At 44.3% G+C, this 18,868-nt stretch overlaps 5 protein-coding genes across 5 annotated transcripts; 2 read left to right on the top strand and 3 right to left on the bottom strand.

The window, feature by feature from the left end:
• Positions 1–2,860: 2,860 nt before the first annotated feature.
• On the top strand, positions 2,861–4,421 carry AOL_s00078g523 (uncharacterized protein; the record flags this gene model as incomplete). Its single annotated transcript, XM_011123786.1, has 4 exons — positions 2,861–3,162; positions 3,247–3,631; positions 3,692–4,112; positions 4,180–4,421. 4 exons carry the CDS (start codon positions 2,861–2,863, stop codon positions 4,419–4,421), a joined length of 1,350 nt encoding a protein of 449 aa, XP_011122088.1.
• Positions 4,422–5,047: 626 nt separating this feature from the next.
• On the bottom strand, positions 5,048–10,342 carry AOL_s00078g522 (uncharacterized protein; the record flags this gene model as incomplete). Its single annotated transcript, XM_011123785.1, has 12 exons — positions 5,048–5,270; positions 5,344–5,829; positions 5,902–6,095; positions 6,159–6,580; positions 6,642–6,757; positions 6,820–7,006; positions 7,079–7,670; positions 7,754–8,054; positions 8,133–8,894; positions 8,963–9,536; positions 9,636–10,065; positions 10,133–10,342. 12 exons carry the CDS (start codon positions 10,340–10,342, stop codon positions 5,048–5,050), a joined length of 4,497 nt encoding a protein of 1,498 aa, XP_011122087.1.
• A 1,240-nt stretch (positions 10,343–11,582) lies between these two features.
• AOL_s00078g521 (uncharacterized protein) lies at positions 11,583–12,536 on the bottom strand (the record flags this gene model as incomplete). Its single annotated transcript, XM_011123784.1, has 3 exons — positions 11,583–11,665; positions 11,752–12,407; positions 12,502–12,536. 3 exons carry the CDS (start codon positions 12,534–12,536, stop codon positions 11,583–11,585), a joined length of 774 nt encoding a protein of 257 aa, XP_011122086.1.
• Positions 12,537–14,585: 2,049 nt separating this feature from the next.
• AOL_s00078g520 (uncharacterized protein) lies at positions 14,586–15,016 on the top strand (the record flags this gene model as incomplete). Its single annotated transcript, XM_011123783.1, has 2 exons — positions 14,586–14,679; positions 14,769–15,016. 2 exons carry the CDS (start codon positions 14,586–14,588, stop codon positions 15,014–15,016), a joined length of 342 nt encoding a protein of 113 aa, XP_011122085.1.
• An 893-nt stretch (positions 15,017–15,909) lies between these two features.
• Positions 15,910–18,063, bottom strand: AOL_s00078g519 (uncharacterized protein; the record flags this gene model as incomplete). The annotated part of the gene is made up of 1 exon (XM_011123782.1): positions 15,910–18,063. The coding sequence occupies one exon, from the start codon at positions 18,061–18,063 to the stop codon at positions 15,910–15,912; it is 2,154 nt and encodes a 717-aa protein (XP_011122084.1).
• Positions 18,064–18,868: the final 805 nt, after the last annotated feature.

Below are 18,868 nucleotides of genomic sequence, written 5' to 3'. Positions count from 1 at the left end.
GCTCTGAGATATGTCTGAGGTTTTTGTCTCTGAGTTTTCTCGATTTCAAGCACCTACCAAAGTCGTCTTAGGTATGTCAGTTTTGAATGTGGAAATGATTCTGGAACAATCTTACACTTACCAGCTACTCTGTTCGTGCACCGCTCATTTAAAACTTCTCTTGCAAACTAGCATATGCCAACAAAACAAAATGAAAACGCTATGTTTTGCATTAATAGAAGGAAAAGTTTCATAACGGTTTTGGAGAGCGGTTAGAGCTCGTGGGGAGTCGTAAGCTTATCACTTGCTAGCTATGTCTAAGTTAAGAAGTCATCGGGTCAAATTTCCAAAGCACTGACCATCTTAAAGATAAAACAATCGAGTTAGTAACTAAGTAAGTATGTGTAGAACCGCTCTGAAAGGCTAATGCAGGACGGCTTGCCTTATTAAACGCCCGAAACAGAGGAAGTTGCCCGTATGGGTCTTCCTGCCGCCGTGAATCCCCAGATACTTTTTCTCAAGGGAAAAAATAAATGATGATACAAAAAACAAAGAAAAGAGGCGGGTCCGGCCCACTAATTGAAGGTTCAGCTACACGTTGTTTAGTCTAAACGGTATACCTTTCCACGGATGCTCTAGCTCACACGAGCTCCTCCCATGAAATATATCTATCACATGGGGTATAGTAGAAACTTCATGAGTTCAGCTTCCTGAGGTTCACACTAGCGCATGGACTTTCATAGGCGGTTAGCATCAACCCGTGGCCGGGATCAAGATCGATATCCGGTAGGTGCAAATGATACATACCAAGGCTCTATCTTCAACAAGAATCAAAGCCGGGGCTCCACCTCTGCTAAGCATAGAATAGTTAGCAAGCGTTAACCATCATTTATGAATGAACTTTTCTTCCAATTACACACAGCGGCGACACGGAATGCATTTCCGACAAGGCGTAGATCCTCCGGCCTTCAAAATTTGTATCATAGTTCAGTACTCGATTTGGTAGTCCATAGCAGGATGTCAGATATTTTTTTGAGACCCATGTGCATTTCAGATGATTTTAAACTGTCCTCTGGATGTCTACAAAATTATTCCCAACATCATCGACGTTGCTGCCTTGTAGTTAGCTTTCGTTAAACTAGCTTAGCCGCCAGTAACTATAGAACTACCCCATGATTCATTTTTTAGCTCTATATGTACCATTCTATAATAATAGCTCATGGAAAGAACTTAGAGTCATCGACCTAGTCAGTGCGGCTTGGTTCTACAGGGTCTTGATATCGCGCAATCGATCGTGACCAATGGAAATTTACCTTCTCCTTCCTTCCTAGAAACATCGAGATTGAGATTAAGATCTTTGACTTAGGATTTGCTTGAAATTTTTTTTTGTGAATTCCTGAAAGCCTGGATATCATGAGTTCCAGTCATGACCTGTAATTGGAAATTGTTCCCATTTGCAACCACGCAACTAAGTTCAACACTTCTTATGAAATTGTTAATATAACCCGAGGATTAATGGCTACTGGATTCAATAATGCGGCCCTGCCGTTCATGTGCGGCCGAAGCTATTTTATTCCACATGTGTTCATATGAGTTTTGACAGTGGATTGATCTAACGCACACGCAGCCTTGAATTCGTGACGAAACGGTCTCCACATGTGAGACGCAACCCCCAGCGGAAATCGGGAAAATGTTCAGGATCTTTCCAGCCACACGGGCGGACAGCTCTTTTCGTATATAAAGCCGTAAGCTTTCTTTACTAAAGGCTTAAAGCAGTTTCATGATTTCGAGTTAGGTCCACGAACGCCTCTCCTCAGCTTCGGGGTGACCGGTTGGTTCTCTTACCACCTAGCCTTCGTATATTGGAATCTCCATATGTTGACAGATGTACTATTTGCAAGCCGGGCCCACCATGTTAGCTAGATGCCAAACAGCCCTCAAGAAATGCTTGTACTCCAAGCGAGAGTATTTAAGGGGATTTCCGTCAAAACAATTGTGATCAAGTTAGTGGATTAATCGATTGCGGCCGTGACAGTATCTACCGGCTACCGGATCGATCCGAGATACCTGGAGATTTAGCCATGACTCGTATACACGTACTATATATCTGTAGATCATATATCTAAATAAAAAAAATCATATACGAAAGGACTGTAGGCGTGAACTCTAAAAGCCAGCTCCTACGCGAATCCCTTGATCATGATCCGAAGTTCATTTGTTTGTTTGCCGAAACTCGTCACGAAACCTCGCCACGAGGGATTAGCTATCACCACGTGTGTAATGCCGCTTGCCGCATGACATCACAAACCCCTAAGTTCCAGCCAGCGCCGCATAAACATGCAACCTGTAGCAGCGATAGATTGCATTGCATTGAAAGGATACGGGAATTCGAAACCGCTTAACATACTCGAAACCTGGAATGGGGAAGTTTTAAATTTGTCGACCCTTGATCAATTGATGAACTCGCTAATCGTTAATAAAGTTGAATGGAATTTTGGAGCCGACCCGGCCGGTCGCTTGACATCAATCGCTACGCAATGCATATGTGATTGACAGGTTCGCGGAACGCGGCCACGGCGAGAGTTTGTTGATGCCGTCACAACTGCGTCGTTACAACATATTCGATCAAATACATGGTTGTGCCCGTATTTTAGATTTTTTAATTTTGTTGATTTCTATTTATTCAAGTGATATTTGGAAATAGTGACGTAGTTTAAGGTAGAAATGGCTTGGTATTAAGAACAAATTTATACATGCAATAGGCTAGCTAATAACCCGAATTCTTTCAATCTTCTCTTAGAGGATCAATTGATCAACCGCAAAACTTCAATTGATCGATCAATTCAACAATAGAATTACACACCAGTACTAGTTAATGAACATGGCGAACGCAGCTGCCAACCTCATCGAAAGGCATCTGGGCGAGTACCCTGAGGGTACAGCCGCCAATGCTGGTATTAGCAACTACGGCATCCAACATGAATTCGCTGACCCATCGGGCGCGAAAATGAAAGCCGTAGTATGGGAAGGAAGAAACACGGTGAAAGTTGTCGAGACCGCAAAACCAAGGATTATCGAAAACCACGATGCTATTGTTAAGGTTACGGGGACAACAATCTGTGGGAGTGATTTACATCTTTATCACGGAGCGGTGATTGAGATGCAAAAGGGTGATATCCTAGGGTATGAGACTATGGTTTCAATGCGACTGTGCACCCGCCATATCGCTCAAGGCTAACCGATGCATCAATGTCCCGTAATGCATAGACACGAATACATGGGCATTGTCGAGACCGTCGGGCCATCCGTCAAAAATATTAAACCCGGCGACCGCGTCGTTGCTTCCTTCCAAATCAGCTGTGGCACCTGTCGTTTCTGCGTTCAAAGACTCTCCTCCCAATGCGAACGTACCAATAACTCTTCAGTCGCCAATGCCATGTATGGCCACCGGACTGCTGGAGTATTGGGGTATAGTCATTTCGCAGGTGGATATGCCGGCGCGCAGGCAGAGTATGTAAGGGCACCGTTTGCGGATGTCAATTTACTGGTATTGCCTGATAATGTTACAGATGAGAGGGCTTTGTTTTTGAGTGATGTTATTCCGACCTCGTATAACTGTGTTCAGGATACGGGCATTTATGAGGGGGATACTGTAAGTTTTGCGTATATCACAAATTAAATTACTGGGAAAGGGCTAAATGATATTTTATAGGTTGGAATATGGGGTATGGGCCCAATCGGTCTGTTCGCCGCGAAATGGGCGTTTGTCAAAGGTGCCAAACGAGTCATCGCCATAGATTCCGTCGCCTGGCGTCTTGAATATGCCAAATCCAAGATACCGCAAATTGAAACCATTGACTTTTCAAAAGTTAAATCTGTACCCGAAGAAATCAACAAGATTGCGCCAGGAGGTCTTGACGTCGCTTTAGAGTGCGCGGCTGGAGAATATCCGAAATCAATTCTTCACAAAATCGAGACCGCAATTGGTTTAGAGACTGATTCTTCAGATACGTTGAATGAGATGATATTGAGCGTTCGACCTTATGGAAGAATTGGGATTACGGGATTGTACACCGGCTACACCAACCATCTAAACATCGGAGCTATTATGCAGACTGGTATTCGACTGATTGGTCCGTATCAATATATATTCTTACCATCATCTCAAAGCAGCCTGTGCTAATATAATATGAAAATTAGGAAACGGGCAAGCTCCAGTATTAAAATATTGGGAGGATATCCTCAATAACTACATCATCCCAGAGAAAATCGATCCCAATATCATGATTTCGCATAGAATCCCACTCGAAGAGATGGAAGATCTATATGCGAAGTTTGATAAACGGGACCCGAAGGATGGCCTGATGAAAGTTTTTGTTGCGACAAAATTTAGCAATCCTCCCGGCGAGGGTTCACCTCAGCTCTCAAGTTTAAAAGATTAGTGGGGGTGACAGACGGATGTCCGGAGCGGAATGCATGTGAGAATCAAAGCGCGAGCATGGACCGGGGTAATCGAAGCTCAAGAACCAGACTTCCCCGTGGTGTGATAAATTCATCGTCACTTGCATGATCTCGTACCAACAACCCTGTTGCCTGTATTTCAAATTATCGCTTTTTACCGAGGTCATGCACGCCGAATCGTCTTAATCATGCTGGCAAAATAGTCTTTTTAGCATAACTGTTTGTATTACGTATATGCATATATGACTTGCCCGTGCAGGATACCGAGATCGGAGATAAGACTAGTGGAGGATGTCGTGAGCCCTAGTATCGGTGCCCGTATTAAAATAGCCTACTTCCAGCCGCATATGCATATATGGTCGCAGTCGGCCCGCAGGCGCTTGTGACATGGCTCCGGTATAATCTACTAGCTACCAGCCACACACATCGCTCATTTGACAAGAATTCTTTGTCTTTAAAAAAACAACACACCGAATTGATACTTTCAAAAATACAACCTTCAAAACGCCTGTAAAACAGAATATTAGAATGCTGATATACAAACTTACAAGAACGCGATGTCATTCTATACCGCTAACCTGAAGCTTAATCGTGAATGCTTAGGACTTTATGAGTTCTCATGAACCTCATACAAGGCCTTAAAAGCCGAGCCAGGCTGCCTTAGCAAATCTCCCGGCCTTCCACTTTCCAAAACAACCCCCTTATCCAAAACCACAACTCTATCGTAGTCAACGATAGTATTTAATCTGTGAGCAACTGTAAGCACTGTCTTGCCCGCGAAATGATCTCTAAGTATCTTTTGCATCTTATTGTCTGTTTCGATATCCACACTGTATATCCTCATAGTTAGTGTATTTGTAGTTACGTTGTGGAGGGAGTCGGATTTTGAAAAGCGGTTCATACCTGCTCGTAAACTCGTCCAGAACCACGATATTACTCTTCTTCAACATCGCTCTTGCTAAACAAAATAGCTGTCTCTCACCATGGCTTAAGCTGCCTTCCGGATCAAACTCTGCGTTTAACCCACCTTCCCATCCCAAGACTTTCTCTTTCAACCCAACCCTATCTAGAACTTCCAACATATCTTCATCTTGCAAATTATCGCTATCTTCATCTGAAACAACTGCATACCCCAGGTTCTCCCGAACGGTTCCAGCGAGAAAAAAAGGTTCTTGTGATAATACGTTAAGCCTTCCGCGGAGGGTGTTGATGGGGACGTCGGTTACGTCGATACCGTCTATGGTAATGGAACCACCCTGGACTTCCAGCAGACGGAAGAGGGTGGCTACGAGTGACGACTTCCCACTGCCAGATCGGCCACAGAGGCCAACTTTGGTACCTGCTGATATGGTGAGGTTGATGCCTTTCAGGACGATTTCTGAGTCCGGCCTGGAAATTTAGTTGTTAGAATGTATGACGGAACCGTATGTTTCAACTAAGGGATCCGGGATAAGAACATACTTATGACTAGCCGAAAGATTGTCAAAAACAATGTTCCCTCTACTCGGCCATTCTGGCGTTGAAAGATCATATCCTGGATCATCTTCATGCGGTACCACCTTGCTAAAGTTTCTCATTCGGGCAATAGCGCCTAGCGAAGTCTCAAGGTTTGTATAAAATATAATACAAACTTTCAGCATTTCGCCAATACTCATCTAAAAGGAACATAATACTGGCATTAGTCATGAATCAAATTTTCAGTATAGATAAAGGCTTACCGTATTAAGTAAAGCGAGACCAATGTAACCCGGATTCAACGAATGTCTCAACTGTACCGCAATCAAAGCAATTGCGAAGGCAAGCATCGCAACAATCAGATCAAGCACAAGCGCCAACCATCGCTGTACCGTCGCTAAATAATAGTATGGCTTCTGAGATACCGAAAGGAGCTTTTCACTCTCGTCGTTGAAATCCTTCTCCCATGAAAATGCACGGATTGTGGCAATTCCAGATAAAGTCTCTTGGAAATGAGTGTAAAGCGGAGATTTAGCTTCAATATCCAAGAGACGCATTTGCCGGGATGTGCGGAGATAGAATCGCTGAAGGTAGTAGAATGATGCTGCAAGGAAAGGTAATGTCATTGCGATCCACGGGGTTGCGACCAGGGTAATTGCAATAAGCCCGATAACCAAGAGGGCACCTATTCAAAAATCTGTAAGCTTTTCGTGTAGACCCAGCAATATGGGTAATATTTCACATACTCTCAGTGCAGTTAATCATCGCCATAGGTAGTTCAGTATCGATAAGCACAAGATCCTGACTAAATCGATTTGTTGTAACGCCGACATCCGTAGCACTAAAATATGACATTTTGCCCCTAATTATTATCCACATGGTTAGTGTAAATCTATCTTTGAAAGAAAACTAGACTTTACTAACTTCATCATAGTTGCCAATTGCCATTTATGTAGATTCTCCGCCGAAATAGTCATCGGCCACCGGCCACAATGCCCGACCCAGATTGTCAACAGTGCCAAAAATGAAAACACAAGGAGCGTATAAATCCCCATATAAAACGGCGTCTTCTTGGTATCAGGGTCGCTACTCCATTTATTTAACCAGACAGCTAATAGATCTCGTTAGAATCAATGGAATAACCAAGGGAAGTTCAAGACAATATACTGTTGAAGGGACTTACTCAGTATATTCCAAACTCCGGATTCGATTATTAACAGCACTCCAAAAATAATACTGTGCTTTAACCCTATCGACTTGAAGTAGTGTTTATAGACCATAATATCCCCTGTCTTACGGGAGATATCATCTACACTAGCCTGTGTTCTCGCATTTTCGTCATCATGAGGGGTAACTTCGTGCGGAATTTCTTGATCATCATTAATTCCTGCGTGATGGGTGCCGCTCTTAGTACTTGAAGTCTCTGACTTAGTCGCATCTCGTAGGATTTCCATGAAGGTCGAGTCTGAAGAGAGGGATTCCCAAGTTCCTCGGGATTGAATGGATCCTTCTTTGGTCATGACTATAATCTGGTTTGCGGAAGGGAGGCGGTGGACTAAGCAGGTATTAGTTTTCATGTTAATAAGGTTAAACTCGGTTCGTGTATTGTTACCAGCATGAGTCGCCAAGATAATCGTATTCTTATTCTTCCTTAGTAGTCCATCAGGCCCGAGAAGTCTTGCAAAAATCCGTTCTTCAGTGACGGCGTCAAGCCCACTGAATATATCATCCAAAATCAGAATCGGCTTTCTGGAATAAACGGCTCTTGCTAGTGCCTATACTCCCAATTAGTTTTCATTCTCAATTGACCAACGTACCCCTAGATCCAAAAATCGCTAAGTTGTCGGAAGAGACTTACGATCCTCTGCTTTTGGCCCCCGGAAAGCGTAACACCCTTCGATCCAACCAATGTCTTATCCCCTTTATCATAAAGTTTTAAATCCTCGAGTAAGGCGCAGCATCTAACAACTTCTTTGTACCAATCGACATCAAATAATGACATCCCCACAATGTTGTCCCGGATGCTCTTGTTAACGAGCCAGGGTGTTTGGGCACAGTATGCAATAGAATCGAAGGGACCGTGTATATTTACAAATCCTTCGTGAACCGTCGTTTCTCCAAGAAGACTCTGGAGGAGTGTTGATTTGCCGCATCCAACACTGCATCCCGTTTATAAGTTTTTTTGTTAGTTGAATGTATTGAAGGCTTTAAGGGAAAGAAGTAGGGAAAAAACATACGGCCCAACGATGATAGTCATCTCTCCAGAGATGATATCTAAAGAAACATCATTAAGTATCTTCTCTTCCTGTGACCATCCAGTTGTCAATTGCGTAACCTCTATCAGGGGTTTTGCGCCATCCCTCGATAGTCTTCGAATCCGTTGCATTGGTATATCTTGGCCATCAGACTTTAGGCCTTCACTTTCATCTCCAAATCCATTACTATTCGAAGAAACTCTCGACCTTATCTCCCTCTGAAGTCTATTATCCGACTTGGTCTCCGCCATCAAAAACTCTTCGATCCTCATCAAACACCCAAAAGAATTCATCAACCCGGGGATAATCTGTATCACAATCTGCAACTTCTGAAGTGTAATATTCAAAATCGCTAGAGATGTGAAAAGAACATTCACATTAAGACCTTCTTGCGAGTTATCCCCTTTGCTTTTTTTAACGTAGAATATTATGGCGTAGAGAATGAAAGTAAACCATTTTGATCCTTCACTACCAAGGTTTGATAGAGCGACTCCGACGACGATGTTGAGTCTCCATTTCAATCCTGCCATGTTTTCGACGTGCCGGAGCTTTTCGATTTTCTTGGTAATGAGGGGCACTAAACCCATCATCTTGACGCCGCGCATGGACGCGATGACGGATGATGTGAAGTGTACTCGTTTCTGCGTTTCCTGGAGCCAAATCTTTTGTCGTTTCACAACGATAGTTGACATATAGCTGGCGAGGTAAGTGCAAAGACCGAGTATAAAAAGCGGTGCAAGAAATCTATGTATACTGTTATTAGACTTGCAGATCACTCAAAGAAATAAAATAAGGGCAGAAAGCCTACTTACGCCAAACCAACTTGGAAGTAAAGCAGCACCAGGGCAATTGGAATAATCGCAAAACTGGAGACGGCCTCATGAAGCCATTTAAACCCTAACATGGCCTTCTCAACATCCGTACTCATCAAGGCCACAGAAGCACCGGTGGAAGTTTGTCGTAAATCCAACGTTAAGGTCTTACGATAAATAGCACTGACAAGACAGCCACGGAGAACCGTTAACCACCTGTCAACCTCATGCCAATATATTGCACCAAATACACCGATTAAAATGTAAACAACTGCAAATGCAAGGAGTAGGAGATATCCAACTTCAGTCGGGTCGTCAGAGCGGACAAATGTGATCATTCTACTAATGAGGAAGGGTTGAGAGAAATTGAGTCCAACGAATAGGATGTTCGGGATAATTGGTGAGAGAAAGAGCCATATCAAGGCCCGGAAGCTAGACCGGGCGAGTTTGTATTTCCGCTTGGAATGGGAATAACTTTGCAGCCATGTTTGATAGAAATGATCCTTGACATCCGGAGCGTCGATACGGTCATCTAGATGCCATAAGTCTGAGAAACCCAGAATCTTGGAATAACCTGTACAAAATCACGCCATCGAATTAGTATATACACGTGCGTATGCGAATGAACTTCATTTTTGGGGTTTAGATAGCAAGGAAGATTAGTATAACTCACCAGTCCTCAACAAAGGTGTCAACCACCAAAACACACTCCGACTAAACAATCCACTCGTCTCCTCCGGCGGCTTCTCAGTATCTGGCGACCTCAAAAACACCCTCTTGTCTTTCGCCTCCAATAACAAAACCGATGCCTTTGAAGCAATAGAAGCCGTAAATAGAGCCGTCAAAAGATTATCAAAATTAATCTTAATAAAAGTCCTGGCCCTTATAATATCAAAAACTATCGAAATCGTCAAGGCAAGACTGAGTAGCGAGCTCGGTCGGATGTTTCTGACGTGCTCATGGCTCGAAACTATTCCTATGGCGAGAACTTCACAGAACGATACGACTGCCGCGGCTATAGACGTTTTGGTTAATACTGGGGCTCGGAAGGTCCAGACGATAGCTAATATGAGCTTTAAAATTGCTAAGATGGCTATATTCATCTAATCGAACTATCAGAAAACTTATCCGACAAAAATGGTATGGAATAAGGAACGGAGAAATACATACCAACTTCGACCCGGCAAACGACTTTTCGAAGACTCGCTTCGGTCGTCGGCGTAGTTGCCAAATTCTGAGAGGCGCCAAAAGGATCACCAAACCCGCAGGTACGAGATCAAACATACTTTCCTCAAACTGGAGAGTAAAATCTAGTCCCTGCCTGCAATGCAAGACTGTTGGGCCGAAGCCCAAGTCTTCCATGCATGTTGCGTTCGCCATTGGCGAATTAAAGCTAATGTAACTCGAAAGGCAAGATCAGTATCTTCTAAACAATACTCAAATCTGACTAAATCCGCAGGAGAATCGTCGCAAAAGATTGAAATGAGTGAAACTGCATGAAACGAATCAAGAAAATACAGATTGAAGGAATCGATCCAGTGAGACTTCCAATCATTTTATAAAGCTTAGCTAGAGCAAGCTTATTAACCCGCCAAGCCTGTTATATTAATTGCAAGAACGGCCACCCATAAATCAGTCGACTATGCAATCGATACTCGCAAAAATCTTATGATTGTCATAGCTTACGCGTTTGACCGAACACTCCCAAACAGTAGCAAATGTCCTCGAGGACTCAGGCGTGCCGATGCCTTGCCTCCAATTGCCATTACCAGGGACCCACAACTCCGGTTGGTGGGTCCCAAATTCGACGTTTTAGGAAGGTAAGAGCCGCACTTCGCCAAGTTAAGCTTGATTTTATCAAGCTAGAGCGGGGTTTTTCTGGTTAATCAAGGACCAGTTTCTCGTAACAAAACGTTACATACCATGAAGGGGGCGCCTTGGAGTATACCGGGCCCGCGGCCTTGCGTCTGGGATGGTATCGGTAACGTAATGGCATTGCCTGGCCTGATAAGTATACAATGGTAAACTTTGAGCTTACATACCCCCGGTCATATTGCGATCGTGAAAGAGGTTGACTCATGATAAAGCTATTATCCCGATTTCGCGATAAGTTTGTTTCATCTCACGAGATTCGAAGGTTATACCTTGAATAATTCGACCGAATTAGCAAGAAACTCAAGTATACGTATATTAGCGCTATCTGGCTTCATAGCAGTCGATTGAGAAATGTAAATACCCGGAGCCGCGCAAACCTTATAACCTTGAACTCCTATCAATTCGATTGAATCCTCAAGGATTTAATTGGGAATATCTACCTACCTAATTGATATATTTTCTTAAACCCCGCGAACCTTCCAGCAGTTCGAAATGCGTGTCCGATTCGTATTCAAATTGCTTAACTGTACCCACCCCTAGTGCTAGTTACGTAAGTTAACTTGCATCAATCTCGACTTCATAAATATACCAATCCTTCAACTAATCCGGTCGACACTGTACGTTGTATTTCCGCGTGATTGGAGACTTCAACTCTTGATTTTGAAGGTATGGACCCAATAGTACACTGTCTAGAGATCGATTATATAGTCCTACATAAAGGAATTTACACATGCTACTTCTACAATTACAAGGCACCAAGCTCCTTCAACTTGGAAATTAGCCCATCCACATCTTCGACCTTCCCACCTCCCTGCCTCGGTGGTGGTTCTATACACTAAGTCAGTATAATTCTCCTCCAAACTAAATATAGAACATAATGGGAAAAGAACCAAAAAATAAAGAATAAAACTCACCAGAAACCTTCAGGTTCTTCAACCTATTGACTGCCCTGAACTCAAAATCCTCCAACTTCTTCTTCTCTAGCTTCTTCTTCTTCGCCTTCATAATATTCGGCAAACTGGCGTACCGAGGTTCATTAAGTCTCAAATCGGTCGTAACCACCATTGGTAACTTGCCCCTCACAACTTCAGTGCCTCCATCAACTTCCTTCGTAACCTTCAGATACTCCCCATCAAGCACAACCTCACTAGCACCACAAGCCTGTCCCCACCCCAATAACCCAGCCAACATCTGACCGGTCTGCGAAGAATCGTCATCAATACTCTGTTTCCCCAAGATGACCAAATTCCTCCCTTCCTTCTCCACAACCTCCTTCAGGACCTTAGCAACCTGTAGAGGTTCTAGCATCTCATCCTTCTCGGGGACTTCGACGTGAATACTTCGATCACAACCCATAGCCATAGCAGTTCTCAAAGTATCCGCAGCCTTTGGTGGACCAATTGATATCGCTAGGATATCTTCCACAGTCTTATTTGTGTGTTTCTCTCGTAGACGGACGGATTCTTCGACGCTGAGTTCGTCGAAGGGGTTCATCGAGTGTTTTACACCGGCGATTTCGACGGCTGTTTGTGCTTTGTTCACACGGGGTTTTACGGCGTAGTCGATTACCCTTCATTTTGTATGGGGTTAGCAATTTTGGTTATTTTTTGAGAAGCCGAGGATCGGGGTTTGGTAGTGGGGGGGAGAGAGAAGGTGAGGAATACCGTTTAACGGGGACGAGGATTCTAAGGGTCGACATGATTAGGTATATTCGAGTCCGGACTGGCCGTTACCCCGTCTAGCTAAACGGAGGGTTCGTAGATGGAGAGGAGCTGAGGTCGCGGGGTGGTATTAGGGGAAGAGGAAGAGAGAGAGAGAGAGCTTGCGACAGAAATGAGCCGAAGCAGGGCAGAGCAGAGTTTGAAGAAATGTGTTGCGCTGAGGTTACCGTCGGCTCCGATCTGGCAACTGGAGCAACAGTTCCCAACACAAACGAGGCTTTGGGTTGGTAACCTCGCCGGCTTGTGATAATCTGTAAATCTCGAGCGTCCCTCGAGACTATCTGTAGATCTGAGGCTCGAGACTACGGTTCTTACATGCAACTATTATAATACGCAGTTACTTACTTACCCTTTAAAAGCTATAAAGTAAATTCAAAGTTTCGAACAAAAGCTGTATATCTATAGAAATGCAGTTGCTGTAATGGAGTTTGTACATGTGCTTAAGCTAAGTTCATATAAGCTGCAGCCCGCATATGTTCTGCACCTGGCTGTAGACGCCTTGTTCAAGACAAAATATCCCAAACTATCCCGAAACCAATCTGACTAGTCCAAAGACTTAAGTAAGCGGTTATGTAAACTAGTACTGATTAACTTCGAATTAAAAATATTCAATGTGCATATCCAAACCACCAAGAGCTAAGAGCCAAGTACATGGCATGATCCCATCCGACTTGACCTGACCTGACCTGATCTGACCTGGCCTGTCATATTGCAACCCGAATTCCGAATCCGAATCCGTCAAACCATGGCCACATCTCCCCGGCCCCACCTCTCTCACGTTTTTTTTTTTTTGTTAGTAGCAAAATAATCCACCACTAGCTCCAAAGCCCTCGCAGACCGCGGACGTATGCGTGGATGTATTGTCTGTCTGTCTGTATGTACCCTACCCCGCTATCAAAAGCAACTTAAAGGTAAAAACAACCAAAACCAACAGCCAAACCAAAAAGAAAACGAAAGGAAGAAAGGGGACTGTTAGTAGAACTCTGTCCCTTTTAATTCTCACATAAGACTCTTAGTCCCTTTCTTGTCCTTACTCATCTTTTCCCCCGCCTTCTTCAACGTAAGCTCTTAAGCTCTCCAAGGGCCAAGTATACATCCTTACTGACTAAGATATAAGTATATCTTGAAAGTATATATTATATAATCAAGCCCCGGCACCCACTTACCTGCTTATCCTCCTCCTTCTTCGCAAACAACAGCTGTCTGTCGAAAAAAAAAAAAAAGAACCGTCCTCATCGATTCTTGGAAATCTAAAAACTCAGCCCCGAAAAGAAAACCCACAGCCCTACGAAGAATACACAATCCCAAAGTTAATACCGCCCTCTTCTCACCCCGCACCCAACCACCAGCGGCCCGCAGTTCTCGTTCAGCGATACCCGCACAGTAGCTTATTTACTTGACTAAAAGTATATATATCCAAGCAAATATATAAAATAACGGGAATAATGGTATTTAAAAAAAGACTCCGATGCCCGATTTTCCGTGGTACCTTGCTGCCCCCGCGCGAGAGCCTGGTCAGGCTGCAGAAGTTTGGCCGGCTTGCATAATCCACATTCTTTCCTCGTGTGTACAATTTTAACTTACCATTGTTCTTTCATTACGAAAAAAAATAGACCCATCTACTCAGCAGGGAAGAGGTTCAGACCTTCCAAGATGCTTTCAAGATCTTTGTAAGTTCTTCTTTTCCCCTCTGTATACTTTCATATTTGTTCTACTCGAACTAATAAAGCTCGTTGTTTTCGCAAAAATAGGACAAAGATGGCAATGGTACTTTTGACTCCTTATCCTTCTTCACTCCCCCCTCTCCCTATCAACCCAGCTCGCCCCTCCATCTCATCCCCCGCCACAATGACCTAGTTTTCACAAAATACCACAAAAACAACACCAATTCTCCCATCCCCGCTTTTTCGCCGTCCCTATCTACTACGGGCACGAGAAAATATATAATTATTTCCCTTTAACATGAAAATTTAACTGAGCTTATCACACAAACAGGTGAAATCAGCATCGACGAACTCGGCGCCGTCATGAACTCTCTGGGCCAACAACCCACCGAATCCGAACTCCGCGACATAATCCACGAAGTCGATTTGGATAACACCGGTACCATCGATTTCCAAGGTACTCCCCCTCTTCAGCCCCCCCCTCTTCAGCCCCATCCCTAGTGTAATAAATGAAAATAATCTAACCAAAGAAAAATAAAAACACAGAATTCCTAGCCCTAATGGCCCCACGCGACCAACAATACCGTGATATCGACCGCGAACTCCGCGACGCCTTCAACGTCTTCGATAAGGACAAGACGGGAACTATCGATGCCACCGAACTCCGATTGGTCATGAAGGCTTTGGGAGAGAATCTAACTGATGAACAGATTGAGGAGATGATTAAGGAGGCTGATAAGGATGGAAATGGAACTATTGATTTTGAGGAGTTTAAGGCTATTATGCAGCTGTAGTCCTTCTTCTTTTACTCTTTCTTTCTTCTCTCTTTCTATTTTTTTTAAGGAGGAGATGGGGAAGGATTGAAGTTTGAGGAATTAAAGGGCGGTCATGTTGTGGAAGTGAGGTTGCACACTTGCACTCCTGCAGGTTGCACACGGACGCTGGTTCTTTTTTTTATACTATAATCCTATTTTCAGTTGGCGGGTTTTACAACTTCGATCACATTCAGCGGGAATATTCTACTCTTTTTTTTCTTTTCTAGTTATCCTTTTTTTTGTTTTTCTTTTCTTTCTTAAACAGAGTTTTGTAGGCTTCTTCTATTTTTTTTTCTTTCGGTTGTTGTTTATATACACATTGACGAAGATATTCGAATATGATTCTAAGCTTGACGGTTTGAATGAAGAAAATATAGATCCCCTAGCCTAAGAGGCTCTGCGATACGCGACTACGAGAGGCGAGAGGTTATATAGATTTCAAATTATATGTCATTTGTTATATTATCATCTATCTGGCATGCTATACAAAATTTCACTGCTCCACCCCCTCCCCGCACTTCCCTCCCGATCTCGCCGTTAATAGAAAAACCACAATCTCGATCTCAGTACAAGGTAATCCACCTAATATACACAATCTTAAGGAAAAGTAAAAGTTAAAGAAGAAAAAAAGGTTGAGAAGGAAAATGGAATAAAGTTAAAGTAAAAAAAAAGGTGAGCTTTTGTATATCCGTGAAGAAAGCCCCCCTTCCATCTAACGAAAACCGATGAGCCTGTCGCATATTAGTAGTATTAATAGCAAGTAAGTAGTAGTAAAACACAAATGTTTCAAGAAAGAAGTGGAGGTGGAAGAAGAAAAAAGAGGTTCCAATCACAGTCGCTCACCCATACTTCCCCGAGATTTTCGAACCAATTTACCGTCTATCCCTTGGACTTCTGTCTCTGAATGGGCCTCTTCTATCCCCTCGGCCTCCATCGCGAACCCAATCTCTTCGCTCAAACTCCCTATCTCTCTCACGGTCCTTATTAGTCCAACTATCCCCTCCACCTCTTCTTCCGCCTCTTCCACCCCTTCCAGCACCTCCAAATCCACCTCTCCAAGAATCTGAATTTCCGGGGCCGGGACCGGCATCGCCGCCGCCGCCGCCGCCGCCACGTCCACCAACTCTCCTTCCACGAACCTCTCCTTCAACAGGTCCCCTCGCAATTCTCTCTTTAACAGTAGCTGCATCAACAGGCTTAAAATAAACCTTCGGCTTAGTCTTCGTACTCGAGAACAACTCATCAAGGCCAACAACACGGGCACCTTGGGGGACAGAATTAGCACCAGTGATAAGGTTGTTTCCAGCCGGTCCATTATTTGAAAAGCTTGATCGTCCTCGAGGTCCAGCTGGCGCATCGATTGGTGGAGCACCGCTTCCAAGTCTATTACCGCCGCTAGCACCACCAATACTGCCTCTTCCACCATTTCCACCATTTCCACTAGAAAATTCCTCATGAACAGCTTCGACACCGTCTTCACCGTCGCCGTAAGTGATCACAAATCTAACACCGCGGTTCTCTTTCTCTCGAGCGACCCAGGCGTCGACTTTGTCTTCTGGGACGTAATCCGCGAACAATACTCTCCTATTCCTTTCGTTGGGGAAGATCTTCCCATGCATTCCGTTCCTGGCTCTTGAGCATGCCTGTACGGTTGAGAAAACGGCGAAGCAGTGTGTCTTAATTCCATCCAAATAGATCGATTCCAATGTTGAAGGGTCCGCGTTGCTGGGGTCTGTAGATTTGCTAGCCAGTTGGATAAGGTGTGTTTTAAGCTGTGACTCCTGGAGTGGGCGGACGAGTTCGCGGATATAAAGCCCACGCGTCGCTGGGTGAATCGATGGAGAAGTCTCTTCTTCGTCTTCAGAACGCGGTGGAGTGGCGGCACCAGTATTGCCTTGATTTGCAGCTGAAGCTTCTTCCTTGTTGAAGAGAGATTTGAATCTAGCATCCTTGGTACTAGCTACAATCGATGGTCGTTGTCTGCTTTGTGACGGTGATTCTGTACGAGACCTCGACCTTGATCTAGTTCTCGATCTTGATCTATCCCTTGGTGACTTTCGGCCTCGTTCTGGAGAGGCGGTGCTGATAATGGGAGCATCAGCCATAGCAACTTCATCTTTTCCAATCACCTCCTCGTGGATTCGTGCCTTCTTTGCTTCAACTTCGTCAACACGGACTGACGGTGATCTGGAGCGTTTTCGTCGGTTTGATAGGTCTGCTTCGATGGATTGAACGGCTTCAGGGGGTTGTAATGGTGTGGGAGCAGATGTGATGGGTTCAAGGACGTTCTCTGGTTGCTTTGGTTCCTCTTGTGCTGGGATGGGTGTCGCGGCAGCTGTTTCAACGGTAGGTGCGTGTGTCAATATTGTCGACTTAGCTGGCTTTTGATCTGCCTCCTCGATCTCCATTTTGTCTTCAGCCGCGGCTTCGGGCTGCTTGGTTTCTTCTATTGTTGTCATCTCAACGTCTTCCAGACTGTTGGCGGTCGACTTATCGGCCAACAATGTAGAATCGAAGGCTGTGGTTTGTTCGGTAGAACCAGAAGTATTGGGATCCTGTTTATTTTCCTTCGCCGGTTTAGTATCTTCTTCCATCTTCTCTGGTTCTTCTACTTTCTCTGGCTCTTCAGGTGTATCATCCTCCTTTGTAACTTGCTCTGTAACTTCCTCTGCAGGTTCCTCCTCACCAGCCTCTTGCGGCGCGTCAGCGGGAGCTTCATCCTGCTCGTCTGTTTTCTCCTCTACGGTTTCTTCTTCTAGCTTCTCTTCTACAACTACAGGCCCAGCCTGCTCTTCCTCACCGTCGGCTCCAATCGCCTCTTCTTCCTCCTCTTCAGCTTCTTCCTCTTCCTCTTCCTCTTCTTCTTCTTCCTCTTCTTCTTCTTCAGGCTCGGCAGCTTCAGCGTTCTCTCTTTCAATAGCCTCTGTAAGTCTCTCCACCAAATCCTTCTTCAATCCACCAACAGCCAAACCGCGTTTCTTAAGCTCCGCCTTCAATTCCGTGACCTTGAGAGTCGACGGATCCATGATGTCTTTTTAAAGAAGGAGAACAAGAAGCTGATATTGATCTTTCGCGACGAAGAATTCTAGTTTGGTTAGAGAGAGGTAGTGATGAGATTTCTTTTTTGTTTTTCGCGTTGTTGATGATGTGACGTAGATTGTGGATATGTTTGTCCGAAAGGAAGGCAGGCCTGCAGAACTTTTTGGTTATATTCGGCAAGGGGGGGAAAAGAGCGAGCGAAAAGGGTGAAATGTTTGAATGTCGTGTGTGGGTGTGTGGGTGTGTGGGTCTTGAAGTTGAGGTTCGGAAAACGCCACAGAAATGTTCGTTGCTGTTTGGTTGTTGTTTTTTTGATCGTATTCCAGACGAAGAATAGCAAGTCAGGGCAATTGTGGATTATCTACATCTGTATACAGTGTAGAAGAAAGTCGGAATGATTGCGATGAAAGGTTTAGGTTCGTCAGTTGGTTGGTTGGTTGGTTTGAGGTTGGTTGATGGCGATGGATGTTAGGTTGTCGGAATGCGAGTGAGTGAGTGAAGATGGATGTTGAAGAAAGGGAAAAAGAGAATTGAAAGGTTGTTGACAGGAAAAGGAAACCGTTCGCGTTTTTTTTTTTTTTTTGGTTTGCTGCAGATGTCCGTTGGAACAAAGAAAAAAAACAGCCACAATTGACGCCACAATCAACACATAAATACGGAGGTCCTGAATGGCGGATGTTCTTGTGTTGGTGAGGCGCAGGAATGCGTTGCCAAGCCTTGGACTTCTTGTGTTGGACGGCAACAGAGCCGCATCCGTGTTGACAAGTTATGACGTCAACCGGATTGGAATAT

The sequence above is a fragment of the Orbilia oligospora genome (assembly GCF_000225545.1).
Source record: "Orbilia oligospora ATCC 24927 unplaced genomic scaffold scaffold00078, whole genome shotgun sequence".
Classification (NCBI taxonomy): Eukaryota; Fungi; Ascomycota; class Orbiliomycetes; order Orbiliales; family Orbiliaceae; genus Orbilia; species Orbilia oligospora.
The sequence above is the reverse complement of the archived record's forward strand: the minus strand, read 5'-3'. Positions and strand labels throughout refer to the sequence as shown.